General features: G+C 45.3%; 1 protein-coding gene across 1 annotated transcript in view; it reads left to right on the plus strand.

Annotated features, from left to right (window-relative positions):
• The window catches only part of LOC116851123, a 54,577-nt gene extending 43,348 nt beyond the window's left edge, over positions 1 to 11,229 (plus strand). The window contains exon 2 of the mRNA XM_032830208.1: positions 10,576 to 11,229. Within this exon, the coding sequence (XP_032686099.1) occupies positions 10,576 to 10,871 (296 nt within the window). The 3' untranslated portion in view covers positions 10,872 to 11,229. The remainder of the gene's footprint in view (positions 1 to 10,575) is intronic.
• The last annotated feature ends 9,277 nt before the right edge of the window (positions 11,230 to 20,506 follow it).

The raw sequence follows: 20,506 nt of genomic DNA on the forward strand, positions 1-20,506 counted from the left end.
TAACAAAATAGAACTCGTACCTACTAAATTTTTTATTATATGGGATATAACGATTTCATAACAATTATCAAATATCTGTTCATAACTGTAATATATTTTATATTAAATATTTAACATTAAGTAACTATTACTAAATTATTTAATTGATGTTACTGTGAATGCAATTACGTCATACTCCCGATCTATTAAATATTTGGTAATTATTATCATATTTAGTATTAGTTACTAAGGATACAATAAATTTCTGTAACTAAATGCAGGTTGTTATAGTTACCAGTCTTTTCTCTCAGTATGTACTTATAGCTGCAACTCAGTGTATATTTACTGCTTTCAATGATGTTTCATTGATTCACTTTAAGAGAGTACTTAGGCAAGTGGTATCCTCAGTGTTTTCTCCGTGTAGAATCCCTCCAATCCTTTTGTATGCGCAGGTAAGAAGCAACATCGATATTTTATTGCGGCAGCCATGTTTAGCTAAACGACATCCCTGGGTGTTTTCCCCGTGCCGGTGAGCTTGACGTATCCGCTGCGAGGATCTCTGGCGACGCGCACTCGCGCGGTTTAAATGTCGACTCGGCCGCGTGTCATCACGCTAACGATGTTCTTGCGTTATATTATTCATTCGACCCCGTCACATGAACGGTACGGCGCGACAAAAACAACACGGCAGGCACAGGCGAGACTGTCGCGTAGCCGTGCACGCAACGCGGAGGAACGCACTTCCGTTTTGCAATCGCGGGCCGCCCTCAATCCGTGCGCTGACGTTAATAGGTTTTTCGTACTGGCGTCTCAATAAAGCGATATTTACCGAGCAGGTGCCCCTTGCGCGAGGTGCCTCCGAGGCCGATGAGGAAGCACGCCCACCGTCTTCCCGTACTTAAGGACGAACCGAAGGAGAGGTGTAAAGAGATTCTCTCTCTCGCTCCCTCCGCCGCGACCCACCCTCCGCGCGTCTCGCTCGACGTCTTTTTATGCGAGGGCGTTGACGGGAGGTGGACCATCGCAAACACTCCTCGCAGTGTCCGTCCGACGGGTAATTTACGTCGTGACTTTATGAGAGTCTAACTAGCGGGTAGACCGCCGCTTCGTACTATTGCCGCTATTCGTTTCCGACGCCTACGACCGTCTCCGCTTGAGCCGAGCGGCTACGCTTAAACGGAGTCTCGCGACTTTCGCGTTTTTCGCAATGCTAAACTGACTGAAGACGCACGCTCATCACTACCGGCTGAACGGTCTCCTCAGGGTCTCCTCACCCCTGGATCCTCTGAGTGTCGCGGGGGCGAATCGGAAGGGAAGAGCGGTCCGATCGAGTGTGCCTCTATTCCAGCATTAGATAGACGAGATTGCTTTTAGAACATCTTTAAAGTCCGACCTTGTATATAAAATCGCTGTAATCTCTTCAGGGACGATTTTGCCAAAACCAGGAGAAATTATACATTATATCTAAGGCTCTATAGGTAACACCTAAATTTTAATATAGAAATAAGACTAATAAGAACCAAATACTAAATATTATCCTCCCCATCATATATTTGCATGAATATCTAACGTTTGCCTCTTATTGGCCTTATTTCTCCATTGAAATCCAGGAGAAACTGATTTAATCTGGAAGTGATATAAATATGACGGTTATGTGAAAGGACTTTTCCTCTTCCTCGTTGTACGATTTTGTAATGAATGTTTATTTACAGCAGTGTGTGAATATTTAAAATAGGTGTTGAATGGAATAGTAAAGCTGAAAGTAGGGTCGCAATCTCGAATCGGGAATGTAGATCTCAGTGAATTTTTGATAATTCTATATATCATTATTAGATTCTCTCTCTCTTTCTCTCTCTATTTGTCCAATAAAACAAACCGGTACCAGTCGCGCGACCACATGGTTTTGTCGCGGCTGAAGCATCCACTCGACGCGTCTCTCTCGCGGTGTTTCTTCCGTCCGTCGGTCATCCGTCTCAATTTCATGGGAGAGTTGTCCGCGAGACTCGTTGTACAGTAGCTCAAATGCACCGGCGCATTCGGGACGCCAGGAATCTTATTTGCAAACGAGATTCCCGAGGGGGACCCGCCGCAGCGGACCCAATTCCGAGACTGTTACCTTCTGCGGACCCGATGGGTAATCCGACCGCGCGCATTTAAGTCTCCCCCGGAGCCGGGGAGGACTCCGGCACAATGGCGACCGTGAAACCACTTCTGCCGGATGACACGAGCACGGAAAATAAACGAAAGAGGGTGCGCAGGGGAGGGCAGGGTGGTGCAGCGGGTAAATGGGAGTTGCGGCCGAGAAACCGATTTCCTGCATGAATTGACTCGGTGCGCGCAGGAGGGCGACCTTCCTGTTTACCCGTCGGATCAGCGCCACCTATATAATTTCACCGTCCCGTCGCGTCTCCGCCGCTTAAACCTCACCTTCTCGACTCGGTTCCCCGCGATTCGCCTGATCCTGTTACGTGAAAACCGCTCCCGGAGCGGGCCGCTCTAATCCGGACGTTGCGATCCGTCGACGTTCCGTTACTCCAGCGCTCGCCGGAAGCTCCCGTCGCGTGACGAATCTCAAACCGGCGCGGAGACACGCGACGATCTCGGCTTCAATCTCAAATCCGAGTGCCGCGCTAAAACAGTGATTACAGTTAGATAACAGAGATTACAGTTAATAAAGATCACAGGCTCTTTCGATCGAACATCACCTACCTGGGGAAAAAAGTGATCAATTTTTGCCAAGATCCGTGCGGGGATCTTCTTACGCGAACAAAAGCTCGTTGAACGTCACCTCGTAAATCGAGGAGTATTTCAAGGATCAAACCATGCGTAAACTCGACCGGGACTCGGACATCCCCAGGTCCGGCGTCACGAGAAATCGTCCCATGATCACGTTTGACTAATTCCCCGGCGTGCAGGCGTTCACCTCTCCATCCGCCTCTCGTCTCTGTCGTGTGTATACGAGTGGACCCAAAGACGGGACAATGACCGCGAAGAAAACCTATTACAATCGTCGAACGATTAGCCCGATCGTTTTTTCGGATTGGTGGTGAAGTGGCGGGCAGGGGAAGGAGGAGGATGAGGAAGAAGGGAAGAAGGACGGGAGGAGGGCAGCCGTCCGAGGTGGAATCACGGGGAGGGCATTCACTGGCTTTATGAGGCAACAATGACTGGTCATCGACGGGCTTTCGAGAAGGCCCCCTTCCTCTTATCTTCTCTTCTCCTCCTCGTGGTCGTCGGCTCTCCTGGTTGTCTCTCCCTCTCTCTTTCTCTCTCTCCTTCCCCGTAGAGCACCGCGATGATTAACACGCGCGTCTACCTCATTCGATCTGCCGAACATTTCAAGCTGCCAAGCCTCTGCACTGGATGCGGGCCGCGGACGACTGCCAAAATGAAATAACCCCCGCGATCGCGATTGTTACCGGCCGCGCGAGCAGATCGTTATTACCTCGGTCCCTCGGTCCGACTCGGGACGAGAGGCGCGGCGATGCTCATTACGATATCGCGCGATATCGCCCCCGTAATCATAGTCGCACCGGCACTGCTAATTGGGGATTCAATTATGTTAATTGTCGAATCGCGACCGACGTTTTCTCGCGACGACGATGTCTCGCGATCTTTCGCGCATTCCACGAGCCGCCACTTTGTGACGACAGCATGATAGATCCGACTCATTTCAACTGTCGAGAAGCGTCCTCCCGAGTCGAAATTTTAGCCCTACTTTCGACTTGAACTTTCTGATATCTATACATGGGTCGTTCAAAGAGTGACACGTGGCCTAATATAGAGTTAGTGCGAACTCGGCCAAATCTTTGTTTCAGAGTCATTTCTTTATTAGACTAAGTATGACAGTATGGAGCGGTCTGTGGATTAGTCGTTGTTTGACAGTGCGCCAAAGCGAACTCTGCGAGCGATGAGTCTTGCGTTTGATCGCATCATCAGACTGAACGGTTTCATTGTTTCTCGCACCTTTTGGCATGAGTTCGCCGCAATCTGAAGGATCTTTAGCACCAATTTATATCCATCGATGAAACCTGAATCTACCATTTTACTCGAAAAACGATGAACGTATAGAGACACTCGAGGCGTTTACTTTGACGCACTGTCAAACAAAGACTAATATATAGATCGTTCTATATTGTTATACTTAACCTAATATAGGATGGCTCTGGGATACGGTAGTAAAGTTTAGTGGGATGAACCAATTTCTGACGAGATTCGGAAATTCCAATTAAAATTAGCAGAATTCTGTTTAACTTGACCGTTTTATGTTAAGAGTTTAAGTTCTATTAATTTATACTGAAATTCCGACTGTAATTCCTGAATCGTTAATATCTTACTCACCAGAAATTGACTCATCTGATGAAACATTTCTTCTCGTCTATTTTGAAAGTAAAATCAGAATTTTGACTCGGAGAGTGAGAGAGCGAATCAGGCTTGACCTCGACGACGGCCACCGTCGAGCGAAGAGTGTCTCTTTCCGCGGTGTCCCGCAAATTAACATTTTAACACTCCGGCTGCCCCCCCGCGGAGACCCGCCTCCGCCTCCCGTGGACTTTTTCTTCCTCTTTCATCTCTCCTGCGTCGGCCATGCCCGCTGCCGAGGAGATCCCTCGATCCTGCCGGCCGATGGAATTAGATTAGCTCGATGACTCGATCCCGTCATTGAGGCGATTAATCCAATCGGATACGTAGACAGGACCACGCGAGGGAGGCAATATTACTAAATGAGAATCGCATTCTTCTCTCGCCGGTTATTGCCTCTTAATCCTGGACAATGGGGAGAATCATCTGCGAAGATGCGAGTACCTCGCGAGAGAGATCCAACGTTCAGACTCGTGTAATGTAAAGCAATTCGTACCAGGAGACATTTTTCTTGGAACAACAGAATTTTTCATGCAATATCATGCACGTGTTTTAAAACAATTATATTTTTTATATTGAGAACCGTTCGCGTCATTTTGAATGGTTGTTCATTTCTCTGGATCCTTTATTTCAAATGAATTTAAACTCCGACATTGCTCAGATAGTTTTTTCTTATATATCTAGAATATTTAAATTTAAATTAACTCACTAAGCGTCAAGGGAGAAAATCAGGGGGTATCGAGGTTCCATGGTAGTCTATATTTTCCATAAGGTCTTATGTTGCAACTATGCAACATTTGATCCAGATTGGAATTCAGGAGTTAATCAGGAACATAGAGACAGACATCCTATTTCATATATATATATAGATTATATTAAAATGTTGTATTGTTCTCTCGAAGGCAATGGTTCGACGACCCTTGGTACCTGCCTCGAGGAAGAAGAAGACGATCGACCGGCGAAATTGTATTTTTTTCGACACTAACGCTAGCGGTTTATAGAGTTCGGGCTCCCAATTAGATTAGGTGGGTCCTGAGCGGTCAGCCGTTGATGCGATTAATCCAGCCGGATGTGTATCGACGCGCATCGGGCAACGAGTCTGCTTCACGATCCATCGAAAAACACCGGAGTACACGCCCAGGAGAGGCGAGATAGAGATAGAGCAAAGGGAGAGAGGAAAAGGGAAAGAGATAGAAAAAGAGGAGAGGAGAAGGAGAGAGAGAGAGAGAGAGAGAGCGCTGACGCGTGTACGGAGATGGAGGAGGTGCCGGGGGTGAGAAGTCGATCGAGAGCGGCAATCGACTCTGGTCAGAAATCGGGCGTCGAGGGCGTCCTCCGGGCGTCGATGGCTCCTCGCGCAGGTATAGCGTGCTTTGCGCCGAGTTTCGCAGGATATTCGAGCGAGCGCGTTCATACGATCAAGCCCGCAATTAAATCGGTGTGCCGAATTTCTGCCGCTCGCAGCTCAATACCGTTCACCGGCGCGAGATGTGTAATTACGCGCGTTTATAGATAATTAAACGATAAAGTCGCCTCATCGCTGGAAACGCCGAGTGAGCCGCGCTCCCTTCACCCCGGGCGAGTGTACATAGGTCTCTCCCTCGCGAGGATTGTTACCACCACGTGGTGCAACGCGCGCGAAGTATCTCTTCCGAAGTTTCGCGAGCGCGTTCTCGCAGCGGTCGCGTCGAGGATTTCGTCTCCACGACGCGGCTCTCCACCTCGTGAACAACGGCCACGGGCCGCTTTGTCGTGTGTACATTCAATGAAAACGGAACGCAACCTATCAGTCCCGGATCGTAATTGTAGATCGTATCGGCGTACACCATCGCGCACGCAGTCCCGCACTGCCGCTGCACGCACGCATGCACGCACGCACTCACTCACTCACTTACTCACTCACTCACTCACTCACTCACTCACTCACTCACTCTCCGCTGGCGAAATCGTTTCGGGTAATGACTATTCGGCGAGACAAGTACCGGACGCGGCACCGAGACCGGGGCGGGATGGAGCTATTGAGCAAAAAAAGAAAGAAAAAGACACGAAGGAACGGGTGAAAAAAAAAGAGCGGGAGCCAGCGAGCGGGTAGGATGAGGGACAGAGAGACAGATAGATGCAGAGAGCGAGAGAGGGAGAGAGAGAGAGAGAGAGAGAACGAGAGCGACTCGTGGAGGAAGAAAAGACAGCGGAGCGGGTGCATTGTTTCTGTGGGAGGATCCCATGCATAACTTAGACAGCCGTGCACAGGTGTAAAAGGAGAATGCGCGTGTGGGTATTATGGATCCCGGGGAGGCGGCGGAGGAGGATGAGCAGGAGGTGGTGGAGCAGGAGAGACGGGGGTGGCGGCGGCGGTGGCGGCGGCGGCGGCGGCGGCGGCGGCGGTGGAGGAGAGAGGAAGCGGGTAGGGGTTAGAAGAGGCTGGGCGCACAAAGGCGCGAGTTTCGCCAAGTAATCGTGCCCATTAATAACGCTGCTGATCCACCTCCTCCTCTTCCTCCTCCTCTTCTTCCTCTTGCTCCATCTCCCCTGCGCCTCTCCCTCTCCTCTCCCCCGAGAGTCGCTCCTACACTTCTCTCATAGACACTTATTCTCCTCAAGGAATATAACAAACCGCGCTCTGTCTTATTCGGTACGAAGCAGCCGAGCAACCAAGCGAGCAACCAGCCTACCTACCGGGCGATGCTCGCCGATCTCGCGGTAGATTATATTACGCGGGCCCTCCCGCCTCTCCCGGACGGAACCGCCGTCGGGCCTCGGCAATTATATAGTTCGGCACGGATATACCGTTGTCCGATAATCAGCGACGAATTGGTGTGTATTCGCGCGTTACTATGTTACTCGGCGAGAGGGAGAGAGAGAGAGAGGGAAGGGAGAGAGAGTCCAGCTATCGTGTCCCGCGATAGAAAGGGCCGCTCGATGATGATTATTTATTACGCCACTTTATTACATGTAGTCCGCGCGGTGTAGATACTTGGACGAGATCTTTTTCCAGCTGCGGGCGATACCGTTACCGTTGTCGTTGGGTTTGTCGTTATTTCTGGTCGTAACGCGACTCGTGTATGCTCGACCGCGAAACAGTTTGCCCACTTCTTGTCTTGAGTGAAGTTACAGCGTTTCGTTGTTGTCGCAATTAAGAGCCACTGCATGCTGATGTGCATGCTCTGGTAATCGCGATTATGACAGGAGTGCAGGGGCAGTACAGGATGTGACGCAGAAATTTAAGAAGAATTTATTCTAAAGCTCCCGTTTCTGCTCGACGCGGTTATCTTGATTTACACGCTGAAAATTCGCGCTAAAATTCCTTGCAAGTAATAATATTGAAACGAAATGATATGTTCTCACAAAATAATACTTGCACTCTCACAAATGTAATTTCGTTTGTTTGACCATCAGCTAACTTATTCTTTTTAGTCACTAGGAGAAGTGAGGATTGCATTACTGGCTGGTAGTGATTTTAGGCACATAGATTTGCTGTGCCGTGGCTAATAATGTCATGTTTATGCGTAACACATGAACGGATGACCACAATTATAAACACAAACAAAATATTAAGTTGTCCAAGTGTCACAAGCTACTCGACATCGTTGCAGTTTCTTCATAAATAATCAACAGTCGCGACTATCTAGAAACGAGTGCGTTAGGTCGACAATTTTTAGTAAAAGCTCTCGATTAGAAGGAAGGGGGAAAGAGCGACTGCGAGATGCATTTCGTGGAAATGTCCCGTGGAAATCTGAGCGAATTGTTTCCCCTCGTTCGAGTCGTCCAGTCTTCTCATCTTGGTACTTGCGCGTCATTCCCGACGAAGAAGCGGGATCGACGGCGCGTCGTGCGTGACGCCGCGAATAAAGTCGCGTGCGCCTACTAATAATCGCGGCTCTGATGGAAAACGACGCGTCGGCGGGAATCTAGGCTGCTGTGCAGTCAGTCAGTCAACCAGTCATTCCTGCGGGTCGGCCGGGGGTTCAATCGCACCAGCCGGGCGAATCGTCCGCGCGGCTGACAGCTCCGCGCAATCGTTGCGTGCACGCGATTTTTCCGCGCGTTACGCGCCTATCGGCGTCCGCATCGAATCTCCACGCCCGTATCAGCGTCAATAAAATCCCGTATCTCGCAAGAGCTCCCTTTTCCGCTGTCCCCATACGCGAAGTATTATCGTCCGCTATAAAAAAAAAATATAGCGATCACAGTCGCGACACAACTCAAATCGAGTTAAACGAACTCAGGCTTGTACATGGCGAATCAATTGTCCGAATGCTCTCAATTTTGTTGCTCTCTTCGTTTCTTCCACCGCAGATAGAATTATTTGTTTATTGTGAAATTACACATAGAGAAAATATTATAGTTTTTCTTCTTTTTTACACGGAAAAAGAGATTTGGTTGAATTAACCAAATATCTAATCGAATATGAATGATTCAGGAATTCCGAAGTAACCCGAATTTTGTTTAAGTTAACAAGATTTTTGGTAGACTAATCAAACATGTATGGTTGATTAATTAGATGTGTCTGGTTAAACAACCAGACATGTTTGGTTGATGTACCAAAAATCTTGTTAACTTAAACAGAATTCGGGTTATTTCATTCGGAATTTCTGGGTCATTCATATTCGACCAGATATTTGGTTAATTCAACCAAATCTTTTTTTTCCGTGTATGTTAGGTCTTTTCAATTTTACTGTGTTTCTACATGGGTAGAATTTTATGGGCAAAATTACTATAGGATTTTGTAGAATAGACCGACATTCCTCAGTGTTTTGCTATCTTTTCATTTCATATGTGCTGTTTATATATTTCAGGAACTGTATTCTATTAAAACACTTGCTATATTTTTAGCGAAATCTGCTATGTTTCTATAGGAAGAGAATATTATAGTTTTTTCCATATAAATTCTGTTTCATGTTTGTTCTCAGCAGAGTACGAATAGACTTAGATCTGAATTTACCCTTACAATTTGCTTATCATGTCAGGTTTTCGAGACAAATAAGGTTAAATGTATAAAAAATGACGGCCAACTTGACGCATTTATTTTAGAGACATCAAATTTTGTTTTAAATATTTCTGTCAATGTCATTGCATAGTACTAGACTTCCCGTTGCATTTTTAATCGTCCTCGTACGATACTTTGTTGCGTGCATTCCTTGCTCGCAGTAGACTCGCCGGATGATGACGGCACGACGACCCTCGATCGTGACGCTCGGCGCGCAACAAATCCCACGATTGATTATTTATTCCAGGCCGCGCGTTCGAAATCGAAGTTTCACACTCGACGTGAGACTGACCCCGGCCTCGCTTGACCCTTGGCGGCGGGATATACAGACGGGATTACCGGCTCCGTGGTCGTGCCGGCGAAGTGACTCGCATTCACCGATCGAGCGTCCTTCACGCGGCACCGATCCATTTCGTCCGACAGACGCTTATCCCGAATTCCTCGTCTCGAGGAAACATCGACGGATTACGTTCGGCGCGTCGCTCAACAAAGTGACGTGGAAATCGGGAGAAACGTGGCGCGAATATCCGACGGACGAACGTCGGCGTTCTCGCGGAGGGTTGGAAAAGTGCGTGCTGTCGGGCATTAATCGATGAAAATTTTCTTCCACTCTCAAATGACCGCTAAAATCAATCATCATATACGTAGTCAAAAGTAATTTAATGTGGATTGATGAAATTAATTATTAATCAATCAAAGTTTGATTAATTATTAATTTCATCGATCAATTAAGTTATTCGTGACTTTATATTAGTTTGTTGATTATTTTAGTCAATCAATTTTTACATAATTTTCTTATCTTTTATAATTTTTATTTTTATTTTAATATAATAATAATATTAATATTTTAATATAATAATAGTGATAATTTTATGTAAATGAATACCCAACAACCGTCACTTCAATCTTTTTCTTGTTCGAAGCTTTGTGATATTTTTCTTGATCGAAAAATATTTTACACATCAGTATAAGTAAATATATCATCATCAATACCCATCAAATAATAAAATATTTACTCAGATATTTTCTCTCTTAGTGTAGCGTAATTACTCATTGCCATTTTCTCCGATAAACATCTAAATTAATATTACATACGATAACAAGAGTAAACAGAAGCGGAAAAATCGTTGATACTCGTCAATTATTCGGGATCTTCAATCGAAAGATTAATTAATGATCCACAAGCTCGTGGACCGTTACTCAGCACGCTTGACACTGATGTCCCTTCTTATATGGAATAATTACAGATTTGGGGCAAATAATCGGAGATTCACAGTCGCAGAGAAGCACGCGACGCGCGAAAACACCGAAACAATGGGCGACTACGTCATCAAGCGTCGACCAGCCGAACGATAACAACAATCAAAAAAGCAAAACGTCGTTTCGAACGTTCAACGAGGTCGGACTCATTTCGAGTGTACATTACGTGCCGGGACAGCGAACAAAACACGCGTTACGACGCGGAGCACGTGTATCGTTACTTGAGTCACAATTCTCGACGTCGACTCTTGCAATATTCGGTTGGACTCTCATCGGCAATTAACACCTTTTGATCGAATCGTGTCGCGAGTGTCAGTGCCAGTGATTACAAGAGTGAGTGTCCAAAGTGCCAGAACGGAGCAGCCTGGAACAGGATGCTGGACCGGGAAGCCAGGACACGCAGGATGCCAGGACGCCATCGTGTATCTGTCCAGGTGCATGAAATCATTTATTGCACAGAAGGTTTTCGATTTGAATGGACCTCCGGCGAAATTGCCGCGTACGAGGAAATATCCCGAGTCGAAATTGAGGCCGACATTCATAATCTCTTATTATTGAATTATTGATTTATTGGATTAAACATGTCCCTTTAATATTAGTAGAGAGTTACAAAAGAGAGAAGAGAACGTTATTTTTTTAGCATTATTTGGTAGTTATATTTAAATATATTATTTAGCCTTAATACCTCTCTCTTTCTCTCTCTCTCTCTCTCTTAACTTGTTAAGAAAGCAATTGTTTATTCTATGTTTAAATAATAGAATTTGGATTTAAATAAATACGTTATTAGTATAATTGAGTTATTAATAATAATTTGGTGAATATAATTGAGATCTATGAATATCGGCCTCTGTGAATCTCATAAATATTGATTTGTACATCTGATAATGCTGCTTAGGCGGCAAATCTTGTTGTTGATGTGCGCCGACGTCTCTTTTTTAATTTCGTTTACAGGATTATCTTATCGAATTTAATATTGTCATGCGATTACCGGTGACCACACGGAAAAAAAAATTTGCTAATATATGGACAACTAAAATTACTAACTGCAGGAGCAAATTTTCTTGCTTTCATAGCAAAGTTATTTAGTTGTGATAGCTGAAAGATTTGCTAATATATATTATTAAATCTTTTAGCTATCACAACTAAATAACTTTGCTATGAAAGCAAGACAATTTTCTCCTGCAGTTAATATTTTTAGTTGTCCATATATTAGCAAATCTTTTTTTTCCGTGCAATATTACGATTCTATTGTATCTCATTGAGTTACGTGTGAGATACACTTAATTATATGATTAATAGTTTGAATAAAATTTGATACAATCAATTTTATACAATTAATTTGAAGAATCAGTTGTACGGCCAATACAAAGCTGATGAGACGAGGTCAAAAATACGTCTCGAATTACACTTACGGCCAATTTCGGTTAATTCAATCATCCGCCAAGCTTTTGTACAATCAGCGCGATCAGACAACGTGTTAAAATTTGATTAGTGTTCAACATTATTGGTTTCACAACTCTGGAGGATGTAAGAACTTTGTCCTTACATTTTCCTTATCAGCTCTTTTGAGAGCTATATACCTCATTAAAACATCCAACGAAAACAAAAAGAAATTGTAAGAAAGTAAAATATGTTGTATTCATTTAATACCCACTAATTATGTCTTCTCATTAATCTTCCTTAACTCACGTACCGGCCTTCCAGACCGCACAAAACCAATACTTTTTTGAAGCTATAAATATTATTGTACGCGAGCACTTTAACTAGAAATCAGAGTTTATGTAAGAAACAAACTTTATATGTTTCATCTCCATTAATTTTCATTATTCCATCTTTATTAATGAAGAGTCGATCTCACAGACTGAACACGAGTCTATGTATTAGAAAATCACGTGAGTCAAGAAAAGTCAATCTTTATTGGATTATTTAATATTTCCGCTTATCGCACGTATTCTGTCTGCAAATTACACAATTGTTACATTACGTTGTTCATTAAGAATAAAGAGTAAAGAGACAAGATAATAATGAAATATATGATAAAATAATGATAAATGCAGGTAGAATTTATTGAGATAATCGATTATTAGGTAATTCAAAAATATGTAACTATGACATAATCAAGGTAAGGCAAATAGTTTGTATTATAATATCTTCGCATTCTTCAATGGCTCTTCAAGTCCGACGAGACTTGTAGAGCCAATGTGGAATTAAAATTTCGAATCGAGTCGTCGATATCACTTAGCGTGCGTGCTGCGTGATGGCGCGCAAAATATCTATTCATCGACCTAATCGCAATTATAAATGTAAACAAAATATCAAGCTGTCCAACTATCACTGCTTGACATCACTGCAAATTCTTCGTATAATCAACAATCACGACCCTTGTCTATCTAAAAACAAATGCGTTAGGTCGAAAATTTTTAGTAACTCGATTAGGACAACGCACACACACATGGCTAGGGAATGGCTAGGCATATATGTAATCCTCTGTACCTACGAGTTTAACGTACCCTTATATGGGAGAAAGAGAAACACCCTTGTTACCAAAATCCGCGTGGTAAACCGCAAAAAAGAAGGTAAAAAGCGAAGTCGAGACCATTGCGGATCGCGCGACTCGCTCGAGAAAAAGACGGGACGATGATCATAAGAGGAGAGCCTCGGTGTGCCGGAGCACACCGTAGCAGGGTATACATAGGTACCACCCCATCTCTCTTTTATCCGACTCCACCCCAGAAAACGGGATTACGCGAAATCCCGGTCACTTTTATAGGAAGTATATATTCTCCTCTCCGGTCTCGGGGGCTATCTAGGGCCGTTCCTTGGCGCACACATCTCCTCTTCTGCTCCTCCTCCACCATCTCCTCCTCCCCTTACCTCGCAGTCATCCCGTGGCAGAAGGTCAACGTCGAGCGGCGATTCGCCGACGATCACGTATAGGTATTCGGAGGTACACGTACGGAGCGCGAGCAGCTGGCTCGACTCTTTCTCGGATATCTCGACTCCACTCGGGTCCCTTCCACTAAACCCTCGTGGAGGGCCCATCCGGACCTAATTCGCCGTGAAACGAGTAGGACCGACTTGCGCGGACGCGCGTAAGCGGGGATTTGGAGATCCGACTCCGCTCTACGACGCGCACCACGATCTTGCCTCTCTCCTATCGATTTTCTAATTCATAGAACGAACGCGCGATCTTGTGACTCTTGGGAGTCTCAGTCTCGAGAAAGACAGAGAGAGGGAGAGAGAGAGAGAAAAAAGAGAGAAAGAGAAGAAGAGCGGGACCAGCGGGACGCCACGAGATTTATCCAAGAGTCGTGCTATAAGCTGCTCGGCGACTGCTCCTTGTCGCATCTCTTCACCCCGCGTATTTTCTGATCTTGTGCTCCTTCATTTTTTCTTCTTATCCTCTTTGCAACGTGAGAAGCTAACAAACTCGCTCTTGACAATATGTCGATAAAGGTTTTCGCTTTTACATCACTGAGAGAAAAACTTTTGTTAATTTAACAAAACACTAATATATACCGCGACAAATAGGTTGTCGGCAGCAAATGCGTTAAGAACAACAAATGACTTGTTACTTTCGATTTGCTGCTATGAATAATATTTCTGTAACAGAGACGTAATGAACTTAACCTAAATAGACAAGAACAAACGTGATTTGTATCTCGGGCAATGTATGTTTGTCGAGATGACAAAGGTGGCTTTGAGATCTCTATTTGTTTGATTCTGAAATCTGTTAAAAAACTGTAGAAATAATCAATTTTACTAATTTACCTCAATAACCAAATAGCCCCATTCTCCCCTATACATTTATTCTACGTACAAAATTCGTTGTCACCTGTACTGCTGCCATCACTATGTTTTCTTTTTCACTGAGTACGGTCGCTCCCACTTACAAATTCTTCCACTCGTTTTCTACTACCTCCTCTTTGTCCTCTTTGCGACAGGCGAGCTTCTCGAATGCGCGTTCATGCGATCTATCGACTTCGGGAGTTAAAAGTCACACTTGAGGTATCGTGAAACCCCAATGGTTCTCGGGACGAGATAAGGTACAGGGTAGGGAAAAAGGGCGATTCAGAGAGGTCGAATGAAGACGAGTCGTGTAGTTAAGTAGGTATCACACATTTATAAATTTTCAAATACACAGTAGATAACGGTTACGGTACAATTTATAGCTGGTTGCACGGGATAACCGTCCTGCACTTCGGAATCCCTCGTTCCGCGCTACCTCTCGACATCTCTCTCTTTCTCTCTCTCGTAGATAAAATAACAGTTACCGACACACCTCTCGCCGACCCTTCACGATCGCAGTGTCTACGTGTAGTCGTGTGTGTATATGTACGTGCGAAAATCACTTCGATATACATTTCGAGAGCCGCGTACCGTACAAAATCGCCGCGAAACGCCGGGGATATGTCAAAGACAAAAGTACCAATTCCCGAATGTATACCTAATCCTAGGCATTCTTGTTATTTTGATCTTTAAATACAAATATTTAAACTTTAGACGTAGAACATGTTGAACTGTGCAGTCAGTAATTTCAGATGTCAGATGAGAGAAAAGAAGTGATCGATTAAACTGAAATTATAATTACTTTCGATCTCAACACACTACTCAACTTTCTGGTTATTCTAACTCCAAAGTGGTAATATGCATATAAAATTACTTACCACATATTATGATATTATAGCATAAAAAAATGGTTTCTTTGATCACAATTTATAATAATTATTTCTCAGATTATAGTTGTAAATATCACAAACATCCCCAGTGCAAAAATGTCCAGGATTAACTTCGGGTGTATCGGCACTTTTACCTTATCTCCCGCCTGCTCTCACACGTGCTACACTCACGTACGCGCGTCCTCTGCTCTTCGAATGTATCGTTGACGTTCCTTCCATGGGAGAGAAAGAATAAAAATCGGAGAAAACCGTCGAGAGGAGAGCCAACACCTTCGTCGCCGCCGTCGTCGTGCGCGATAATTTATCGTTCTGCACATTGCGTGCGTGCGCGTGTATGTGTGTGTTACGAAACGCCGCGGTCTTCGACATCACGAGTTGTCGATTGCTCGAGATCGGCCAAGAAGGATCGGATGGAAAAAGCGGATCCTCGCAAGGACTGGTTATTGGATGTTCTCCTCCGCTTCTTCCGTCTCTCTCTCTCTCTTTCTCTCTTTTCCTCATCCTCTCGCGAGGTTTTCGGCTTCGTCCTTTTTTTCTTTTTCCTCCGCTCTATCTCGCCGTAGTCGTTAGCGCGTCGGGCGCGGCTGATCGAAGTTGTCGCACGGCTCCCGATATTTCATCGCAATATCACGGGGAGGGATTTAGTCGCGATCTCGTTCGCGCGACGTTATCTCGTTCGCGATGCTGCCTCGATTTACATGTAAACACCTCGTCCGCCCGATAAGACTCAATTAAGTTACGCCTTTTAATTAATAGGGAGCGGGGCGCACGGGGGGAGGGGGGAGAGCGAACTAATCGACATCGATCTGGACCCCTCCCCCCGCTTTGTCTCATGACGCGAGAGAGGCGAGCGGGTCTCGGTCTCCCTTTAAAGGGAGAGGAGAGATCCGTGCCGGCGCACTTCGGAAATTGAACGAACACTTGACTTCTCTCTTTTCTTTCATTTTTCTTTCTTATTTTTTTCGGATCGATGTGGCGCGCGCGGTGAACGCGTCGATCCGACCGACAGCCGAGTGATAAGAGATACGATTATACTTGTTTCCTCCCTCCGCTATTGACTCGATCGAATCGACGCGCATTCCGACACACGGAAAATACGTCCGTCGTGCGACGAAAAGAGGGAGAAAAAACACGTCTCCGTGAAAATAAATCGTCCTCGGGACACAACGTGCGGAACGATCAATGCGATGACGTTTGCGAACGAAAACGGGCTGCCGCGGAGTCTGTCTGTCTCTCTTTCTCTCTCTCGCGCGTGCACGGTCGCTGACAAGTTCGTGATTAATCGCGGATTAGTCGCGATTAATAACGTATAATTCTCGTATCATAGTCTCGCGCTAACAACGTTGGTAGAACTCTGTGCGATCTACGCACATTGTGCGTTAACGTTATATTGCGACGATAAAACACGCGCATACACGCATACAGCACACACACACACACACACACATACACGCACGACTCATGCAGTCGGATTGGAGACCGCGCGCGCGCGTATGCGCGGACGAGTAATATCGTTGTCGTTGCACGCGATTTATCACAACGACGGCATTGTTTCGGAACGGGAAAGAATTTTGCTCACGACATCGCCGATAATGACATTACGGCGTCGCGATGCGGGCGGGCGAGTGAGCGAGCGAGATGGAATCATTAATAATTCTATAACGATATTATTATCGGCACGCGTGATTGATTAAGGGTCCGCGGCTCTCTCTCTTTCTCTTTCTTTCTCCACCTATCTATCTATCCATCTCCCTCTTTCTTCCGCGCGCACGGCCACGAAGCGAAAAGAAATTCAATTCGTAGAGCGGCGTGTTGTGGTGTGACGTCGTCCCGATAACGATACGACATCGTCACGCTCGCGACGACGAAGAGAGAGAGAGAGAGAGAGAGGGAGGAATGAAAGGGGGAGAGAGAGAGATACGCAGAATAAAATCATTAATAATTCCGTAATACCGGTTGTACGCCGCGTGAGATTTATTAAAGGACAGAGAGCCGTCGCATTGATCTCGCCGCGTCGAGGAAAATTATATTATGTCCGATATCAACGATAACGCGACGATGTTATCGCGCGATTCGCGGGGTAAAATAACGAAATCGCTTCGCGAGTGTAAATTGGGTGTTAAATCGAGGCAGGATAGAGAAAAATGCGGGTGATCTTGAGCGCGAAATAAAGATTCAGCGGGAGAAAAAAAGAGAAAGAGAAGAAGAGAAAGATAGAGAGAAAGAGAAAGAGACATAGACAGAAAAAGAAAGACAGGTGCAGAGAAAAAGATGAGAGAGAAAGAGAAAGAGAGAGACATAGACAGAAAAAGAAAAACAGGTGCAGAGAAAAAGATGAGAGAGAGAGAGAGAGAGAGAGAGAGAGAGAGAGAGAGAGAGCATAATGCTATACATTGTACATATACACATCTATAGTCATAATATTCGATTAAAGATTGGTCGGTGTATGCGTGATTTATCATTTAATTTATTTTAAGTTAAAACCTCTTTTTACAATGATATCTTACAATGTCGCTTTATACACATCCAATAGACATCCCTCCGTCGCGTGCGCGCGCGCGCGCACGCGCGTGACAGGATCGCTCCGTCTGCTTTTCTTCTCACCCTCCCCCGTCCCCTAACCCCTCGTCTCTTTCGCTTCCTCGTCGCATCCCCTTTAACGTCTCTCTCATATACCTTCTCTAGGAAAACAAGAAGAAACGAATAAAAACCGCACCCCTCTCGCGCGTTCGTGCGGGTGCGATCGGCCTCCTTTAAAAATCATAATGCTTTTTTTTTCGTTTTTTTTACACAGGCTACACGCTACTCCCTAGTAATACTATTAATAGATACCTCCTCCTTCCTCTCCTCCTCCTCTCCTCCTCCTCCTCGACCCTCTCCACCTGGACGCGCGAGGGGCTCGCACGAAAGTACCGTCGACACTTTCCCTTCCTTTCCTCAGTCTTTTGGAAAATCATCGCCACCGCCACCACCGTCCTCCTCTTTCCTTCGCTCTCTCTCTCAAAAACGGGATCGTCGTCTCTCGCCCACCAAACCTTCTTCTTTTCGTCTTTGCGGCGAGAGGAGAAAGTACGCGCGCGCGATATCCTCCCACGAAATCACACGAACATTTGACAAAAAGTACGTCGCCTCCTTCCCCTATCCCTTACCATCATTTTCTTCTTTTTCCCTTTTTCTTCTCCTTCGGCCCTCGTATTACCTACGTACGTCTATTTAGTCGCAAAAAACATACGCGAGTGTAGGTAAAATCGAAAATCACAATGTGGTCGGAACTCAAGCGAGTGAGTCTCTCACGAGTAGCAATCAATCAATCAATGGACAATCAATCGAATGATCGACAATGACAATGACAATGTATTAACGATCGCCCGGCGCTCTCACCCCGTACGACCTTTCTCTCTCTCTTTCTTTCTCTCACTTTCTCTCTCTCTCTCTCTCTCACACACATGCTCGTGGCTTTTCGCTCGCCGATGAGTCGTCAATTACATCCTGCTGACTATCTATATGCGGGTTTACGAGATGCGCAATTAGTTGCTAATTATGCACAATCACTTAACGCGCGCGACGGTCGACCGCCACGCGTCTCGAAATATATATATATAGTTTTTATTTTTTCTCTTCTCCATTTGCATATATATATATATATATATATACTATTATTACAATAACGATACACAATCTCGAAGATACAAAATTTACACTTTCGCCTTTAACCGCGTGTTCAATCGTGTTCCACCACGCGCTGACTGCCGCTGTCCGTGTGTGTATGCGTGTGTAATTGTACGCGTATGTATGTATGTAATCGTATAAGTTGCGGGGCGAGTGTACCTCTCATTCTCTCCCTCTCTTTCTCCGTGTGTATGTGTGTGTATATGTGGACTCCTTGTGTTGTCTCGTGACTAAATTATGAAGCTAGAACGCTCGTGCGATCCGGCGATCGCGTCGACTCGTCCTCTCCCTTTCCTTTCTTTTTTTCTTCCTTCTCTCGTCGACCAATCGAGCGCGATCGCCGGAAGCTTCGTGTACAATTTACGAGAATTTTACCCTATGCGCCTTATTACACCTACGTGAACTCTATCACTAACCGGTACGACACACAGAACGGTGCTGGACGAATGGACGCCGACAGCCGACACGGAGGAAAGGTACACACTCTCGAAAGTCTTTGAAAAAGGGGGGGAAGGTAAATTAACAGAACAAAAAAAGAGGAATCGATGTAGCACAATTCGGTCTTCGAGACAATCAGCGTGAATTCGCGCACCAAGGCTCGCGACTCGCCTCGACATACAGTCGTGGGAAGAGCGTTTCAATACCTCGAGAATAAATTGCATTTCAGGCGTCGCAATGTGCCGCCTCGCCAGAGCGAGGAGCTGCTCTTCTTTGGAAAACGGAAAAAAGAAAAATCGCGCCGCGAAGTCGATCGATTGTGTTCCGCGACGGATGTTCCCTGGAAAGATACCGGTCGCTGGGCGACCGGGACGTCGCTTGGGATTACGCGACATGCCGATCGCGCTGAGAAAAAAATACATTTTTATCCGTGGAGTGTAAAAGTTGATTTCTGTAAAACAAAGCTTATATCTCCGTGAGATAAGGTTAACTTCTCTGCGAAGTGAACTTTTTTATCCCGCAAATATTTTCGAATATTTTTTTCTCAGTGCGTTACTGCTGCACACACACTTGAAAAACTTGCAAAACTACACTTGAAAACTTACTTGCAGGATGCAGAGCTCATTTCTGTGAAGTAAACGTTTGATCCCGTAAATAAATTTTCAAGTGTTTCTTTCTCATAGTGCGTTATTGCTGCACCGGAGAAAACGGACGCTTGAAAATTCACTTGCTGGGTGTAAAGTTCATTTCTGTAAAGCAAGGTTTCCTTCTGTGGACACAAACTTTATGTGTCCTACAAGTAAGTTTTCAAGTATTTTCCCTTCAGTGTGTGCACAAGGCTTCACACGGAGAGTGAAGAATCATTCGTCAGTTAGATTATTATACAACTCAAGCGAGCGCGAGCAAGCGACAGACAACGTACTGCGAATTCACAGCGATTTTCGCGAAATGAACATTCATGTTCATGAGCATTTCTCTTTCTCCTCTCTCTCTTTCTCTCTCTCTCTCTCTCTCTCTCTCGCTTGCTCGCTCGCTGTCGTCGTCTCGTTAATTCCGACCGAACGACTCGAGGGACCCGACGAGTTCTCTCTCTCTCTCTCTCTCTCTCTCTCTCTCTCTCTCTCTCTCTCTC

This window comes from Odontomachus brunneus, unplaced genomic scaffold (assembly GCF_010583005.1).
Source record: "Odontomachus brunneus isolate Ranch 3 - 2012 unplaced genomic scaffold, Obru_v1 Obru_scaffold_166, whole genome shotgun sequence".
Classification (NCBI taxonomy): domain Eukaryota; kingdom Metazoa; phylum Arthropoda; class Insecta; order Hymenoptera; family Formicidae; genus Odontomachus; species Odontomachus brunneus.